Source organism: Dipodomys ordii, unplaced genomic scaffold, assembly GCF_000151885.1.
Source record: "Dipodomys ordii isolate 6190 unplaced genomic scaffold, Dord_2.0 Scaffold62, whole genome shotgun sequence".
NCBI classification, from domain to species: Eukaryota; Metazoa; Chordata; class Mammalia; order Rodentia; family Heteromyidae; genus Dipodomys; species Dipodomys ordii.
The window spans coordinates 4,803,881-4,822,607 of NW_012267278.1; the positions used below are offsets into that span (position 1 = coordinate 4,803,881).

The 18,727-nt window shown below is 34.7% G+C and overlaps 1 protein-coding gene across 2 annotated transcripts in view; it reads right to left on the reverse strand.

Moving 5' to 3' along the window:
* The window catches only part of Lin28b (lin-28 homolog B (C. elegans)), a 77,931-nt gene extending 69,580 nt beyond the window's left edge, over positions 1-8,351 (reverse strand). For both annotated transcript variants that reach the window (XM_013022409.1, XM_013022408.1), the window contains exons 1-2: positions 8,342-8,351; positions 7,334-7,521 (exon numbers count right to left, since the gene is read on the reverse strand). In XM_013022409.1, coding sequence (XP_012877863.1) covers positions 7,334-7,521; positions 8,342-8,351 — 198 coding nt within the window. The remainder of the gene's footprint in view (positions 1-7,333; positions 7,522-8,341) is intronic.
* Between the last annotated feature and the right edge of the window lie 10,376 nt (positions 8,352-18,727).

An 18,727-nucleotide genomic window follows, 5' to 3' on the forward strand; every position in this document is an offset into this window, starting at 1 on the left:
AGGTAATAGAATATCTACCTATCACTAGTACTTAAGAGTGTGAGTGTATCAGTACCACTGTTTTATACTTCTAAACCTTAGTATACACTGTTTCTTCTTTTTAGAGCAACAGGGTCTCACTATGTTGCCTATATTGTCTTTAAATTGATCTTCCTGTCTCAGCCTCCCAAATAGAGATTATAGGTGAGCCAAATAAGTTCAAACAGTATCCCTATCATAAGCTAATTTTTTTTTAGCTTTAGAGTTAAAAAAACTACATTGCATAAGAAACTATTTTTGCCCAATTTTAAGGAAAGCTCATAAAAGATATCAATTTAACTTTCAACAAAAAGTAAAAACAACTGAAAACATTTTACCATGATTTCATTTGGGTAAAAGCCATTTTATATTTTATTTACTCCACATATACTTACTGATAGTTTCTATTCTTCATAACCTAAAAGGTAGGGTAATATTACTATACTTGATCATTTCTATTATACAACCTAGAAAGTCAACTATTCTTACTGTAGTTTATAATTACATTACAGAAAAATCTAAGATCAAGTCTGTATCTGTAAATCTTATTTTACAAGGCAATTCCAAACAATCCAATAATTAATTAGGAGAGGAAAGCAATCACTATAGTATTATCCAATTTGTTATTCTTTCTTGATGTGTAAAAATTTAACCCTTTTGTAACTTAACAGAACAGTTCTAAAACATCATTTTCTAAATATATCCCAGTAACCAGAAATATACTTGCTTGAACATATTACAGTTAGAAGCTTAATATTAATAAGAGTTAGAAGGTGGGATAACCAAATTATTTTGGGGAAGAATACAAATTATTTGTTTTGCATAAACTACAAAGGCCATAACATATAGTAGCTATATACAGAACAAGCTCTATGTATCTTAAAATCTCAATGTAAAAAGAATAATTGAGGATATATTTCATACTGAGTCCCAAGCCAGGTCACATTTAAGATATCACTCCAATTTCATAAATCAGAAATGCTCTCACTTTGTTTAAATTACACTTGATTTCAAACTAAAAAGACAGTAAATAATATTTTTTTCAAGATTAATCACAATACCAAAAAAATTGCTCAGTTAAGATATACAAATGTACCTCAATATTAATGTAATTTCTAAAGGGGAAACAAAATAAACACAAATGTTTAATTCCTGCCTGAAAGCAAGAAGGATCGCAAAGACTTTCTTTTATAATAACTGAGTTTTTAACTTTTCCTGAAAAGCAAGAATTCAGAAGTAAAAGAATACTAAATACTTGTGTTTTGTCACTTGTCTTACTTTAAAAAAAAAAATGTTTGAGGGCTGGGAATGTGGCTTAGTGGTAAAGTGCTACGTTCAATTCCTCAGTACCACATAAACAAACAAAAATGCCAGAAGTGGTCCTATGGCTCAAGAGGTAAAGTGCCAGCCTTAACCCAAAGAACTCAGGGACAGTACCCAGGCCCTGAGTTCAAGCCCCAGGGCCCCAGGACTGGCAAAAAAAAAAAGTTTGAGATATTTCACTTGCTGTGAGTGGTGCTTCAGGAATAAAAAAAAAAAAAAAAGGAACAGAACAATGTGTGGAAAAGGGGGGAGGAAGGGGTAGAATACATTGTATGCATATATGAACAATTCAAACTGTATCTCCTTTTACAACTAATTGATGGTGATAAGAAGTGTTTAAAAATAAATTCTAAATTAGTTGTTTTTAAAGTATATAAACCAAAAACTAACCCTAATGTACAGAATGGACTTTGGGCCACTATGATGAATCAAAGTAAAACTGGTCATTTGTAACAAATGTACTATGCTGGTAAAAGATGTTGATAGTGGGAGATGTTAGGTGTGTAAGAGAGGTACAAGACAATCTCCATATCTTAAACTATGTGTGAAAAAAAATCTTGAAAAAGTGAAAGGTCTTGTGGTGTAGCTAGTAGTAAACCCCTTGGTTTAGAATGAGCAAGCAAGACTTTAGGTTCAATCTTCAGCAACAATTAAAAATAGAAAAACAAATTAAGAAACACACTATGTCTTAAATATATATCTGATTCACATTTAAGTTTAAAGTAATAATAAATAAGGGCATCTTTTAAAATTTAAGTATACAAAAAGAGAAGGGGAAACCCTTTATTGGTGATTCCAAAGGAAAGTATTCAGTATCTTTGAAGCTATGATAAAGTATTACAAAATGGTGATGACTTAAATGGGTTGAATTTTATGATTAAACAGTTTGAAAGGGTTTTAGTTTGCCATTCTTTTGAAGTGATCAACTGGGAAAATCATTTTCAATTTCTCATAGATTCAAACCTACCTTCAGAATATTAAAATATATAACTTGCCTTATAAATGAGTTGTAAATGTTAATGATCATAGCAGTAAGATTACAAATTTTCTTTGGGATAGGTCTTACTACATAGCCCAAACAGGCTTCAAAATCATGAATATATTTATCTTACAGAATTCTGAAATTAGAGGCTTAGACCAGGATGTCTATCAAAATTATTTTTACAATTGCTATGTGGAACTGGAAATGTACCTCTGTGGTAAACAGTTCACTTAACATGCCTGAGGCTCAGTTTGATTCTGGCACCAGAAAAAAAATAGTTTGAAAATAAATTTACTTCATAAGATGTTTTCTAAGCCACATAACAAAAGAAACACAAAACATACAGAATCTCTGTAATATGGATATTTTTATTATCCATAAAATATAAAAACTGTGAGTCAGAAATAAAAAGCATAAGAAAACAGCAATACTTGAAAAGTGATTATTTCAAAACCACATGCAAGGCAGGCATGGGTGGCTCACACCTGTCATCCCAGGTACCAGGAGGCTGAGATCTGAGGATTGAAGTTCGAAACTAATCTAGGAAGGAAAGTCCCTAATCTCCAATTATCCACCAAAAGGACCCAGAAGTAGAGCTGTGACTAAAGTGTTAAGAGTACTAGTCTTGAACAACAAAGCTCAAGGACAGCACCTAGCCTTTGATTTCAAGCTCCAGGATTAGCACAAACAAAACAAAATCTAAATGTAATGTTTTACTTACTGTTTTTTCCCTCTGGAAAAAATTTGTACAACTTATGAGATAAAAATTCTTTACATCACATATCAAAGCAATAAATTCCAAATTCACGTAAGTCCCATGTGTAACGAGTTTTACTATGCAAATAAGCTAATGAGAGGTCATTAAGAAAATTGAATGCTATACTTTTCCAGAAGAAAACAAAATTTGATACTATTTTCTTAGGTGAGATATATTTTGAAGATGGCTTCAAGATCTATGTAAAGGCAATTTACATGATCTATAAATATCAACAGGTAGTTTATTAAGTAACACTGCCTTTTTTCAGAAAAATGACTAACATTTAATTAGCATTCAAGTCCTCTAAGATGTCATGAACTGTTTGTTCTATTAAAAACTTACATTCCAAAAAGTCCTGCAACTCACTTTTTCCAGGTAACTTAGACATGTTAGCATACCATCTAATTATAAACACTTTTTTAAAACTTACTAACATAAACTAATATTAATTATTTGCACTTACAAAAAATTACATTCTAGAAGTGGCATTGTGGCTTAAGTGGCAGAGCACTAGCCTTGAGATCAAGTGGTAGGGCTGGGAATGTGGCTTAGTGGTAGATTGCTTACCTAGCATGCATGATGCCCTGGGTTCAATTTCTCAGTACCACATACACAGAAAAAGCCAGAAGTGGTGCTGTGGCTCAAGTGGTAAAGTGCTAGCCTTGAGCAAAAGAAGCTCAGGGACTTCACCCAGGCCCAGAGTTGGAAGCCACATGACTGACAAAAAGGAACAAAAACAAAAAAACAAAACTATATTCTACTAAGGTAAGAATCTTAGTAAGAATCTTTCAAATCTGCAGAAACCATAAATGCTCCAACTGAGACAAATCTTTGAGTTTTGGAATGAATTAGAACATTTCGAAAAATTATCCTATTTTACAACTTGAATCACCATCAAAAAACTCAAACTTCAAAACAGAGTACATGACACACAAAACAGAGTAACATGACAAAACTTATACATTATTTATATATTTCTGTCAATTTTTATAGAATATAATATTCATTATTAAATTCCATAAATTATAACTATAAATTACAATTATAACATTATTAACATATCTTTTCCACCCACAAAAATGTGAACATTTACCAGTTAGAAAAGTTAGACTGTCCTTTTATCTTATTTATTTTTTACCAGTCCTTGACCTGAACTCTGGGCCTGGGCCATGTCCCTGAGCTTCTTTGTGAAGACTTTTTTTTTTGCCAGTCCTGGGGCTTGAACTCAGGGCCTGGACAGTCCCTGAGCTTCTTTTGCTCAAAGCTAGCACTCTACCTCTTGAGCCACAGCGCCAATTCCAGCTTTTTCTATTTATATGGTACTGAGGAATCGAACCCAGGGCTTCATGCTTGGTAGGCAAGCACAATACCACTAAGCCACATTCCCAGCCTCCCTGAAATTCTTTTGCTCAAGGCAAGAGCTCTACTACTTGAACCACAGTGCCACTTCTGGCTTTTTCTGAGTAGTTTATTGAAGATAGTCTCACAGACTTTCCAGCCCAGCCTGGCTTTGAACGGTGATCCTCAGATTTCAGCCTCCTGAGTAGCTAGGATTACAGAGGCATGAGCCACCAGCACCAGCAGACTGTCCTTTTAAACCACCAGTGTCACACACTATCCTCCAATAGCAGAATCTCACTGCATTTACCAAAATATCTATCAGATAGTGACAGTATAATAACACCTAAGTACATCTTTCAACATTAAGATTTAGATATCACAAGTACTACAGGATATGTTAATTACATTAATGCCAATAATTTTAAATAACATTAGGTAATAAATCTAGGTTTCTATCAAAATATACATACACACACACACATACACACACACACACACACACACACACCCTCCTCATTTCACAGCAACTGAATTGTTTAGATGTACTTTTTTTGGGGGGGGTCAATATTTTTAGAAAAAGAAAAAAAATCCTGGGTACCTTTGCATGAAGTTCAAATATTATTTTAAAGAAACTAAAATAAACCCCTCTGTACAGTATGTTCACAATAAAAAATTAAAAAAGAAATTAAAATAATTTTTATTTCCCCAATATGTAATATTAAAAATTCATTCAAATACTTAAAAAAGAAATTCAATAACATCTGTATTTTGGGGATACACCTATATACCTATCACACATATAACATGATTTGCAGACACTGGCCCAGCTGAACATTTAAAATTTCTAATTATCTATCATGTGTGTTCGTGCATTAACAAAACAGCACAGAGATACAATGTAAAAAATCATATATATTGAGAGAGAGAGACAGAGAGTACACCTGGCATGTTTTCAAAAATATACAATAAAAATGACAGCTGAAATTTTTTTTTAAGTTTTCAAAAATTTATCAAAGAGCCATGAACTACACATGATTCTGTAAAACATGCTCAGACAATTTCATACAAATCATTTAAGGCAATCTAACTATTACTTGTAGTTGCCTGGCTGAAATCAGTAGGATTTCTGCCTTCTTCAAAGTAATTATTCATTAAGTTCTTTAGACATCATTCAATACTTCCCTTTTTATATATACATGATAGATGAAGGACAGAAGATTAATGTGAAACAAATAATAATCAAGAAATTGTTAGCTATATATAAAAAATGTTGCTACCAATATATTTTTTAAATTCAGTTGATGCAGGAATGTTTAACAACAACTGCTAAGCAGATTAAATTCAGAAGTCTTATGATTCTGTACATTAGCACTGGTTAAATAGTATTTGAAGTTTTTTTAAAAAAATATGCAAAATTATAACAAAGTGTTACCAAACAAAAAAGAAAAGTGCTATTGTTTTCCTTGATCAATAAAACAAATTTATGAGATCGTAAAGAAAAATTTAACAACCAAAAGAAGGTTCAAAGGAAGAAGCAAGAACCTGAGAGAAAAATAATTCATCAATGATTTCAGCCATCCATAGGAGAATAAAAGCTCATTATTTTTAAATACAAAGCAGGAAGTAAAAAAATTCAGTATCCTATATGTAGACTCCTGTTTTTTATTTAAATCCCTTTAAATTCACATTTGAATAGCCAGTAATGATGGCCAGGTTGGTAGGAAAGGAAAACACTGTATTTAGTAAGGTCAGGGAACTACTAAAGCACCACAGAACAACAAAACAGAATCATTTCATATGTTCCTATTGTTTATATATGTGATTTGAAGATATTTATGGGGGAAGGGTTGCAGGGAGATGGTAATAGTACCAGGAACAGACAACACAGTATAAAATAAACATACCCTTTTTTAAGAGATGCTAAGTATTTCAGGTATGCATCTATGTCAGTCAACTTGCAGTGTAAATAGCCATTCCTTTAATTCTTTCAAACTTAGATGTCAAGCAAAAATACCCGCTTTACTCCTGATCCTCTTTATTTCCAATAATTAATTCAATTAATTTACTTGAGAGTTTATATTTCAGTCTCATAATGAAACAGACTTGCAAACTATAAGCACCGTTTTTTTACTACAAAGAGAATAACAGACATAGTTTTTCAAATGAGAAGTCATGATGAACATTTGGTATTTAAAACATCTTTAGAAATTACAACACAATTACTCAATCTCCAAATACTAGACCAGCACATTTTAAACACACCATCTAGAGCCTCCTTTGGCCACATTTTTTTCCCCCAGTTCAGGCTCTTAAAGAGATAGTATGCTTGGACCAATATTCTACACCAAGCACCAAGAATGCTCTCTGGCAGTTCTTCAAATCCATTCCAGGCAACATTGTTCTATTTCATCTTACTATGAAATTATTCTGATCTGAATCTACAAATGACTACAGGGATGACAGGGATAATACATGGAGCTACTGTGATTACTGATACCTAAAATATGAGAAACATATACATTTCTTACAATATCAAAATGTTTTTTCTATATTTAAAAAACCTCAAATAATTATTTTTCTTCATTCATGTTTTTAATTCATTCACTAAACCTGGAGGACTGAGTATGCTGCAATCAATGATACCGGAAGCTACCAAAATGCAATTTTGCTGTTGAATGAAGAGGAAATGCTAATAGTCTAAGTAGTGAAATTTGAAAGATTTCACTTTCTGTTTAGAAAAAGATATCCTGAGAGGAGCTCACACATTTTTCCTACAAACAGTACTATCACATGATTTTATGGAGGATTTTATCTTTCAATACCAAAGGGAATATTATTGGATGTATATTAACAAAACTACATATCAAATCTTCCACATGGAAAATGGTGAAGTGGAAAAAAGTTTGGCTTACTTGGTGTACAAATACATCAACTGGAATATCCAAGGGGCGTCCTTCACGGTTTATCATAGAGATGAATCCAAATCCCATGCGTACATTGAACCACTTACAGTGGCCAGTTCCATGCAAAACCTGGGATTCCTCTTCTGCCTGCTCTGGCAGTTTCCCGGGCTCTTCTCCACCACCTTTGCTTGCCCCGCCTGAGATGGAACAAGACAAAAAAAAAAAAAAAAGTCAGTTAGTTCCATACTGTGTTCAATGTGAGAGGGGAAAAAAATGCTTGGGGAAAGGAGAGTAGCTTTAAAAAAAAATAGAGAAAGTAAACGGTTTGATTCCTTCTACATAAAATATTTAAATGAAAAGGGTTAAAAGGGAAGCGGAAAGCCACAGGGTTCTATCGATCACACCAACTTCCATGTTTCTGTACATACGTGTACTGTTTTCATTTAACTCCGTTTTCTCAGCCAAATACAGTTCAGCATGCCATACTTTACTTGCATGTTGCTGATTTAACACTGATCCCATTCACAAAGAAAAATTTCCTAGAAACTATTTTCTCTGGTGGGCGCAAGGAGAAAAGGGAAATCAAAATCCTGAAGATGGTTAGAACTAGTAGGTAATGCACATGCCACAGCAGTGAATTTGCAATGTGCATTCCCCTCCCCGCCCCCACACACAACTTTCAATTAAAGTTGGGGTAGAATGGGGGAGGAGGCAGGTGTATAAAAGTTTTCTTGGGCTCACTAACTGAAACTGCGCTTAATCACACTCACACAATTCAAACAATAGCCCCCTGAAAGCTTTTCAAGTTGTGAATCAGTGTGGGCGGTACAAAACATTTTTGGAGATCTGTAACAATAGGTTTGCAGAAAGACCCAGTGGAGATGCAGGGGTGGGGAGTTAATGCCCTAGTATTAGGGTAAAGGGGAAGGGGGAGATGGGCAGAGAAGGGTGAGAAAGGGGATAGGGAGAGAAAAGAAGGAAGAAAATCACAGTAAAACAATAGAAAAGAAAATTAACCTTCGGCCATGTTGCCCCACCGGCCCTCAGCGCCAAACTCGTAAGATGAAAACTTTCCCTTTGGAACGGAGTGATCTTCTGCATCAATCTAACATCTTGATTTTCTGCGATCACAAATTTAGCTCGCATGGTCTAATGTGCTTTCCTTCTTTTGATTTTTTTTTCCCCTCTGCTCTCTCCAGTTTCTGGCCCCCCTGAGCACACGTGACTTTGTCAATTACATGCTTTCTTGCTACTAATTTCACCTCGGATCCTTAAGGGGCTGGCAAGAGGAAGAGATAACCAATCGCCATTTCATCTGCGCTGACATCAAAATAATTTATGAATGAATACGGAAAAAGCTCAAACATGTTATCTGAAGGACAATTTAGGAACCTCCTTAATGATTAATCAGAATGCTGATTTTGTGCTTCTATTTAAACACAATAGCGGGTCCTTGAGAGTAGTGGATTTAGGAAAAACGGCAGTCATAAATGTGCACACGCGTGCCCTACACACAAGTCTATCTCAATAAGCTCATGGGGGCGAGCCGTTTAAATAGAGCAACTGATATTCTGATTTTTCTTTCCCCTAGGAGTTCAGCTACTCCTCGCAGTGTACCTCCTTGGGATAATTTAATTCTTAGATGAAAACGCATAATTTATAAAAGACTAGTTTAAATCTAATTACATCTTCATTAAACTTCAGATATTGATTTAAAAAAAAAACACGGCGACCAAAAAGCCAAAAAGCACATCATTACCTAATATGGCCTGAATTTTTTTTCAAATTTAAAATAAAAATTCTGCCAGAAAAAAATCATTATTACCTTCAGGCAATCAGATCCTATCTAGGTTCATCATTTCAGAACCGTTTTACAAAGGACTGGTAAGGAATTGTACTTCACAGGTTTCTCCGCCATCTCTTTCCGGGGGAGGAGATGTGATTAATGACTTCCTAAATAACAACCCAGTTTTCCAGCCGAACATAGAGTGAACCTCAATCAGTGGCGATTGTTCCCCAAGAGCAAGAGACAGAGAGCTGGAGGGGGAGGGGAGCAGGGCAGGGGAGGTGAAGAGGAGCTGCCAGGAGAGGAGGCAGCAAAGCCCAGCGGGAGAAAGAGGTGGGGGAGGAAAAGCCGGCCTTGGTGCGGTGGGTGTAGAAAGAGGGGCCCGGGGGACAAGGTAAGCTCCTAAAATAGTGACTGGAACCTGCCTTTAAAAGTATCACCTCCATGTCGTCCAGGAGAAGAGGTGAATTAAACGAAAATTTAATAGCGGATTAAACTCCTCTTGTTCCTTCCGCATTGATCCCCAAGTTTCAAATGCTTAGTTTCTACTTTTCAAAGTGGCTTAAAAGATGGTTACTATTCGATGGTGGTGATCGAATATTCTAGTGGGTATCAGAGTTTATCTAGAAACGTTTTACTTTAAAATACAAAATATCACCCATTTAGAAGCATTAAAAGGCACCCACCAGTCTTCCTCCAACCCAACCCCCATTTTCTTAAACAAGCAGTTTAAGGAAAAACTAACTGTACAGATACCACTTCCCTTAGGCAAAGCTACCAGCTGACCCTCCCCCACCATGCCCGGCCAGCCATGCCCTGCAAGCTCCCTCCCCAGGTCTTCAAGCAAGCCCACAGTGTTTCGCACAACCTAAAATGTTGGAATTCTGCCTGCAAAAGCTATTGAAAAACACACACACCTATAAACACCTTTTTCACTCAAGCAACTAAAAATAAATTTCATTGGTTCAGATCTGAAAGAATGGATGCATACAAAAATAGTATTTTCAGGGGGTTATGATCAAAAATGTCAATCACAACTGTTTAACTTGTAAAGATGTTTCATCTGTTTATTTCTTTTGTTATTCTCAGGGAAGAAAGCAAGTTTTTATTTTGATGGGAATAATGTGTCAGCTAGCAGAAAAGGAAAAAGTATTAAAAACCCAAATGTTCTGTTAGTGTAACAAAAGTTCCACACTCTGAAAAAAATATTTATTAACAAAAAATTTATTAGACATTTTCAATAGAAACATTATTACACTTATTATTGACTTATAAGGTAGCATTAAATTATAAGGTAGACATTAAATACAAAACTTTAATTATAGTTATAAATATAAAAGTATTTTATTACAAAATAAAAAGCTATTATGTATTTTAAAGAATTACTTAAAATAACATCTAGTATTAGGGAAAAATAATCTGAAAAAATATTAAATTGGGATGAAGTGCTATTATTTACTAAAAATAATTATCAAAAAATTCACAGGGCAGTGTAGTTTGGTTTTGTTTAATATTCATGGTAAATAACGTTTTATCATCATTTGTTTTTCATTAGAAAAATCACAAAAAAATCATTAATCACAGAGGTCAGAAACACAAAAACTGTATTCTGAATCCTAAACTAAATTTGACAAAATTCAAACCCATCAATATATAAGTAACTGGAATACCACAGCTGAACAATATTGGATGGCATAGTTATGAAATTCACATTATGCCTGATTAGGGGCCTCCAGTATTAGAGGAATTAAGGTAGGGTTCACTGGACTGGCCACTGGTGTCAGAGGTTATCGACTCATTCATTTCCTGAGAGGGACATCAGCCTTTCAAGTTGTGTAGAAGGCTTTTTCCAACTGGGAACCCAGAGAATCCTAAAATTCATTCACAAAGAATTTAAGGCAAATTTACATACTGTGGGGATGGGATAAAGAAAGGGGGTAAAGTGGTAGAAGGCTGAAAAAAGAAAGAAAAGGGAAGAGAAGGGAGTTGGAAAGGCAGAAAAGTAAAGAATCTCACCAATTCAAGGACATGGCATAATCTTTTAAATAGATTTGTCTTTTCTCCCCCTTTCCCAAATCTTTTGAGCCTAAGATCCTTTTATAAACTGACCATAAGCTCTTAAAGCTCAGAGTGCTTCTTTCACATAAAAAGGTCCTATGAGTCTCCTACAATGCTTTTCAATTTGTCACCTTCCTGAAGTCTTCTGGTTTTAATTTTTTTCTCATTTCCTACTTGTTTTTAGTGCCAGAAAGACCTGTGTTTGACTCAAAACGCATGTTTTATACCTGTTAAAGCCAAATGTTTTATAGCTTTGTATATCATAGTCCTTTTGAAATGTCTTTAAAATTAATTCAAGCAGCTACAAAAAAAATCATTAATGCAGTAGGTCTAGAATCCAAGAAATAATCAGCCATATGTCCTTTAATTGTCACAATCTTAGGTTTCCCCATTTTAAAAGAGGTTCACAGTTTGTCAGCCCCCTCCTCTCCATAATACAATGCAAAGAGCTAAAGAAGAGCCAGAGCCCACCATCGTTGTTTTCTAGTAGAAGCAAGGAGTGACTTTTATTAAACTAAGAAACAATGCTTCAGTTCTTCTTAAAACTAGGGGGAGGGGCTGTGGCACTGCAGTGTCCGACTCCACCCTTCCTCCCTACCCCACCAACTGGGGCTGCAGCCCCAGCATTAGGTCTGCAGCCCGTTCACAAGCAGCATGGGCCCCAGGGTTCGGAGACCCTTTTTTCCTTGCCTTTTTCCTTCCTTTCCCCTCATTCCCTCCACCTCCAGCCTGCAACTTCTCACCTTTCCATCTTGTATCACTTTTCTCTTTATCTATCCTATCACCTCCTTTCTAGAAAGCAGGCATTCCAAACAAGGCTGGTGCTATCTTACTAATTAAGGCACTGTCACTCCATCCCTAAGAACAAAGAAAAGAAAAAGGTGCTTTGACTACCAAAGCAAAAACACAAGGCACAATCTAGTATCCTCACTAAATCTCCAAAATATATCATTTATAATTTGATCCTGTTATGAGATCCCAGACCTTAGGGCTACTAAGGTAAAGAAAGGTCAAGGAGAAAGGAAGAATCAGAACCTAAGAAATATCTGCTCCTGTCTCTACCATGCTACGCTTAAAATGGAACTGACTTCAGCCAGCCCAGGCGGCTGCTACTATCTGGAAGCCAGGAGAAAAGCCCCCAGCCTTCCTTTGAAAGATCTGCAAACGCCCGCGGGAGGGGATGGACTACTGGTAGGGTGGATTTAGGGGAACCAGGTTGTTTCTGGCAAGATCTTTCCCGCATAAAGATTGTCTACCCACACGTCGGGAAACCGACGTTTTACTGTATTTCTGCAAACTACCTTGGCAGCAACTTTCTTAACATTCTTCACAAAAAAAAAAAAAAAGGTGCAACCGACAGAGAGCTTTGATAGAGAGGCACTTCAGAACCTGGGGACACTTTGTTTTTGTTTCCAAAAACACAATTCTGTTCTTATTTGGCTTTCTTATCTGGAGCAAAATGCAATGGCTTAAAAAGAAAAAAAAAGTTCCTTTTAGAATCTTTCACAGTTGGGACAAATCTCTTAAACATTTTCTGAATATTTTAATGCATTTCTGAGAATAATTACATATGATTGCGGAACTGAGTAGCATAATTTTTTAAAGTTTACAACTTCATAAAACAAACATTTGGAAAGGCTTCCTTCTTTTTAGTTAGCGATTGTTTAAGTAAAGGTTTAGAGCAACTTTTAATTCAGAAAGGGGTCATTGTTTTAAGAACATCATTTTATAGATTATCTTTTTGAAAAAAAACTAATTACAAAATTTCCTTTTATATGAACATGGTTCTCTCCCAATAAAAAGGAAATAATTAAATTTTAGAATTACCCTACCAGAGAAAAAAAAGTGTCAAAAAGCAATACCTATCATACTCTTCAAACATTGAAACCTTTGATCTTTACTGCTTTTCCCTAGCTACTCAGTCTCTGTTTGAAAGTTTCATAAGAGAATAGTGTCATTTTGTTTGTAGCTATGAATTCTTCTATCACAGCTCTTCTGTGTGCTTTCAATGGACAACTAGTCAAGAACTGAGTCCAGGGCAGAATCATGAATAACATTATCAAATAAATTACTACCTAATAATAATGTTATGGAAGTTAATATGGGTATTATATAAAGATACACTTCTGCATCAGAAATTTAGGTTTAAAAATATTAAATTTTTCAGTAGGATAATGAGCAAAATTGATATTTGTATGTAAAAAACAATATAAATAAGCTTCCCAAATAAGGGGAATTCCTTCAAAAAGTTTATAATGTATTGTACTTTTTTATGATGAATTGTTTGAAAACAGCATCACGTCTCAATTTTTACTTAAATTCAACAGGTATTTGTCAATGATTATTCAGAATTTAAAACAATGAATAAGTCATTCAAAAATGCTCAGCAAATATTGTCTCTTGATTTTAGTTAAGATAGCAACAGGTTAGAAAACTCACAAAGTAATAGGCTTTATATTATTTCATGATGTATTTGAAAAATGAAAAGTATTATTTTTCACCTATTGAACATATACATTTAATAATTTAAAGAACTTTTTGCAGTGATAGAAAACCCTAACTCTATGTGGGAGGAACACTGAAGTACACATTTATTTCTCCCTCTCCAAAAGAAATAAAGGTTTATTATTTGAAACTTCCTATGACCAAAAGAAATAATCAAGTGAAAAAAAGTATGGCTATTTAATACCCAAGTATGATGTCAATATCTATACTTTGAGTTTAGTTGGGAGAAAAGAGCAGGAACACAAAAAAGGGATGAAAAAACAGGAATAGTAAAAGGAAAGAAGAAATGTTCAGGTTTTAAAGATATCTGTGTGGAAAGTAAATCTGTCGAGTAAAAACCACACAGCTAGAAATTGAAGGCCAGGGAGTTTGGATCCCATTCACTAATCTTGTGGCCTTGGGCTACTCTCTAAGCCTCTCAGGACCTCAGTTTTCTTATCTACACAAAGAGGAGATGGGCCTCACTGATATGCAGTCTTTCAACTTAAAATTCAATCTCCAGAAAAAAAAACTTTTGCTTTAGTGAAAGTAGTACCTTTCCTCTACCAACACCCATTTTAATCACAAGGAAACACAGACATGAAAGTTTATTGCAGTCAGTTAACACATCAGTATAAACATTATTTCCCAACAGAAAAGAAAAATGTCTCAGTATTAACCTATTTGCCTCCAGAGAAAGTCATAATCAATAAAAAAAACTAGTTGGTATATAAAAATATTGTAGCAACTTCTGAGAACCTCATTTACTACAATAGTCATTGAAGTATCATCTCCATGTTCAAAGATTTGCTACAGAGAAAAAAAAGTGTCAAAAAGCAATACCTATCATACTCTTCAAACATTGAAACCTTTGATCTTTACTGCTTTTCCCTAGCTACTCAGTCTCTGTTTGAAAGTTTCATAAGAGAATAGTGTCATTTTGTTTGTAGCTATGAATTCTTCTATCACAGCTCTTCTGTGTGCTTTCAATGGACAACTAGTCAAGAACTGAGTCCAGGGCAGAATCATGAATAACATTATCAAATAAATTACTACCTAATAATAATGTTATGGAAGTTAATATGGGTATTATATAAAGATACACTTCTGCATCAGAAATTTAGGTTTAAAAATATTAAATTTTTCAGTAGGATAATGAGCAAAATTGATATTTGTATGTAAAAAACAATATAAATAAGCTTCCCAAATAAGGGGAATTCCTTCAAAAAGTTTATAATGTATTGTACTTTTTTATGATGAATTGTTTGAAAACAGCATCACGTCTCAATTTTTACTTAAATTCAACAGGTATTTGTCAATGATTATTCAGAATTTAAAACAATGAATAAGTCATTAATACTTTTCCTTTCTCTACATATTTAAATATCTATTATTATTACCAATGGAAAAAGGAATCACAAAATCCAGTACTGTTAAACTCAAGGCAGAAAGGAGGTAATGATGCCATACATGGAGTTGTGGTGGGAGTAGCAGTTTTATAAAAGGTGTGCTATGGGTGGTGCATAGTAGGACACCATACCCATCTAGTTAAAGTAGAAAATCAAAATGGAGAAATTATGAAGGTTGATCAAGTTTCCTCATGTCCCTAGTGACCTTCTAAAACATTAAATAAAATATTTTAAAATACTTAATTTAAAAAGCAGACTAACCTGGGGCTGATGAAACCTGGTTGAATGACCTCATCGTCTTCTGAAGAACCTAAAATCAGAGAGCTCAAGTCAGTACTACATTAATTGCCTATTTAAGTGCCTCTTCTTCAGCTTAATGGCTCATTAGAAAGCAATAAAATGCCCAGGTTTTGACTCTGTGAAATGACCTGTAAACTTTTTTGTATACAGTTTAAGACTCACCTAGCAAGATTAGATAACCAATTGGTATAAACTTGAGTCTTATTGCTATTAAAACACATAGGCCGTAAAAGCATTTTAAACAAGACTATTCAAATATAGTAAAGGTCATCGATTCATTAACAATGTAGTTTTAAAATTTTTAATCTCTTACACTTTAATTCAAGAATATAAGTACTTTACCACAGTTAAAACCATCTTAATCTATAATATCAAAGTTTCTTGAGGAACCTGACTATTCTCTTCAGGTATATTTTAGATGGTATATTATGAAAAACTTGCTATAGTACCCATTGTTACAGTATATATAGTCTGGTACATTCAAATACTTTTTTTTTTTGGTCAGTTGTAGGGCTTGAACTCTGGGCCTGGGCACTATCCCTGAGCTCTTCAGCTCAAGGCAAGCACTCTACCACTTGAGCCACAGAGCCACTTCCAGGTTTCGGGTGGTTAACTGGAGGTAAGAGTGTCATGGATTTTCTTGCCCTGGCTGGCTTTGAACCACGATTCTCAGATCTCAGCATCCTGAGAAGCCACTGGCACCCTGCTCAAATACTTTTTGAGAAGAAAATCAATAGTAGCACATTTAATCACCAAGTATATTTTATGTCTAGTTTTAATAAGTAAAATGATTTCATTTTAAAAACACGAATGTTTCTGATCTAGCCAACCACTGATAGATGCCACAACACAATGAAACTTGCCATAAATAGGCCATACAAGTAGAAGCACTTGGAAGAGAAATTCCTGAATTATTACTTTTATTCTGGAATCAGAGTTACTATGTTTTAGAAAACAGTTTGGTTGGAGTATGTATGTATCTCTTTTCTACTACCATCCAGGGTTGTCTTTTTTTCCTTGTCTTTTAGACACTTTGCTATTTTCCTGTTTACTGTTACATGTAAATTCTTTTATGTTGAAATTTAATTTTTTTCTCAAAAGGAATTAGAGCTTTTCTAAGTACAGAGTTCTAACTGAACATTGACCTTATATTCTTACACTCTTACAAAGGATGACAATTCCATTAGGATTTGAAAAGAATAGAGAAAGAATGTGAACAAAAGACACATGAACCTCTGTACATTAAATCCCTGTTATCCTGTGTTTACAACCAAAAGACACAATGACAGACTCTAATAATGTTATTAAACCTTACTGAACTCGAGGTTTCCCATAAATGAACCTATATCAAGTCTTATTTTGTACATTTCATTTATATTTGAGTATATTTTTATACATATTTCAGCAAAACCCTGGTTTATGCCATTTCCTTTTATCAACATGCATAGCCTACACTTAGTTCTTGCTATCTGCTTAAATTTCAGAACACTTCAAACCAATGTGTTCTTAAAAGATGTATAAATCCAACAGTTAAGAGTTGTTAAATATTGTTTTCAACTAACTTAAATAAATTACAAATTACAGGTTTAATAAAGTTAAAATCAACAGGGCTGGGAACGTGGCTTACTGGTAGAGTGCTTGCCTAGCATGCATGAAGCCCTGGGTTCCATTCCTCAGTACCACATAAACAGAAAAAGCCAGAAGTGGCACTGTGGTTCAAGTGCTAGAGTGCTAGCCTTGAGCAAAAGAAGCTCGGGGACAGTGCCCAGGTCCTTAAGCCACCTTCCCAGCCCCCAGGTCCTTAATTCAAGCTCAGGACTGGCAAAAAAAAAAAAAGTTAAAATCACCATAACAGAGTTTGGCTAAGTAATAACCTTTAAGAGTTCTATTGACAGGGGGCTGGGAAGATGGCTCAGTTGTAGAGCGCGTGCCTTGCATGCCTGAGGCCCTGGGTTCGATTCCTCAGCACCACATAAGCAAAAAGGAAAAAAAAAAGCCGGAAGTGGCGCTGTGGCTCAAGTGGTAGAGCGCTAAGCTTGAGCTGAAGAGCTGAGGGACAGCGCCCAGGCCCAGAGTTCAGGTCCCACGACTGGACTCAAAAAAAAAAAAAAAAAAAAAAAGATAAGCAGGGACTGGGAATGTGGCTTAGTGGTAGAGTGCTTGCCTAGCATGCATAAAGCCCTGGGTTTGATTCCTCAGTAGCACCTAAATAGAAAAAAAAAAAAAAAGAGTTCTATTGACAGCCAGGCAAAGTGACATCCATATGTAATTCTCCAGAAGCCTTGAGGCTGAGGTTCAAATATCACTAATTTGGAAAGTAAAGTGAAATGGAGTCACTTCCCAGACAATGCATGTATTTAACTGATGACTGCAGGTTGGTGGGATTTTTTTCTTTTTTTGCCCTTTTGCCTTTTTGTGTTACTAAGGATAGAACCTAGGATCTTGGGCATAGTACTCTTCTTTAAGCTACATCTCCACTGATGCTAAGAAATGCTTTAAAAATGTTCACAAATGAGAAAGTGGGTAAACAAAATTAAGTTATGCTTATTGCATAACTATGATAGGAATGGTATGTTATATGTAACATAGGTAAATGTGTAAATGTTCTATAAATTGTTTGACATGTAAATGTCCATATTCTTGTGACTTTTTTGAGTAACAATATTTAAGTTCTTTAAATTTATGAATACTCGTCCAAAACAAGGTAAATATTTTACAAATGGATAGGTTACTTAGTACAATTTTTGGTTAAATAAGAGTTCACTAAAATTATTAGAAAATAAAATTTAATTAGGACTATGAATCCTGGAATTCATTTCTCTATCCTTCACTATACTAGTTCCTGAGCCCCATGTAAATTAAAGCTCTTTTCCTTACTGTTTCTTACTGAGTTCAGACAGTGCCTTTACTCTGTAATACAGTACTAGATAGTACTTGGTAATACTAGATAGTACTTAGCTCTCTAAAAAATATTCTTTCTCTTAACTTGAATTTGTGCTCTATGGTAGTGGAGATTTCCAATTTTTAACTCATGATTTTAATCCTAGCACATTAATTTCCAATAAATGAATGACTTAATAAAACTTCTGAATCTGGATTTACAATCTCTAGAATGGCTTTTATGGAAATAAAAGACTTGCAAACAAAAAATTTTGTGTGTAAATCATTTTTTTCATTAGAAAAAAAAATGTAACTGTCAATCAGCCACTAAAACCCAGAAGTAGCAGTGTGGATCAAGTGGTGGAGTGCCAGCCCCCAAAAGACAGCACCCATGCCTTGAGTTCAAGCCCTAGTACAGTAGTACCAAAAGAAGAAAAAAAAATTTTTAAACACCCTGAAATATTTTGATTTTTTTTTTTTTTTTTT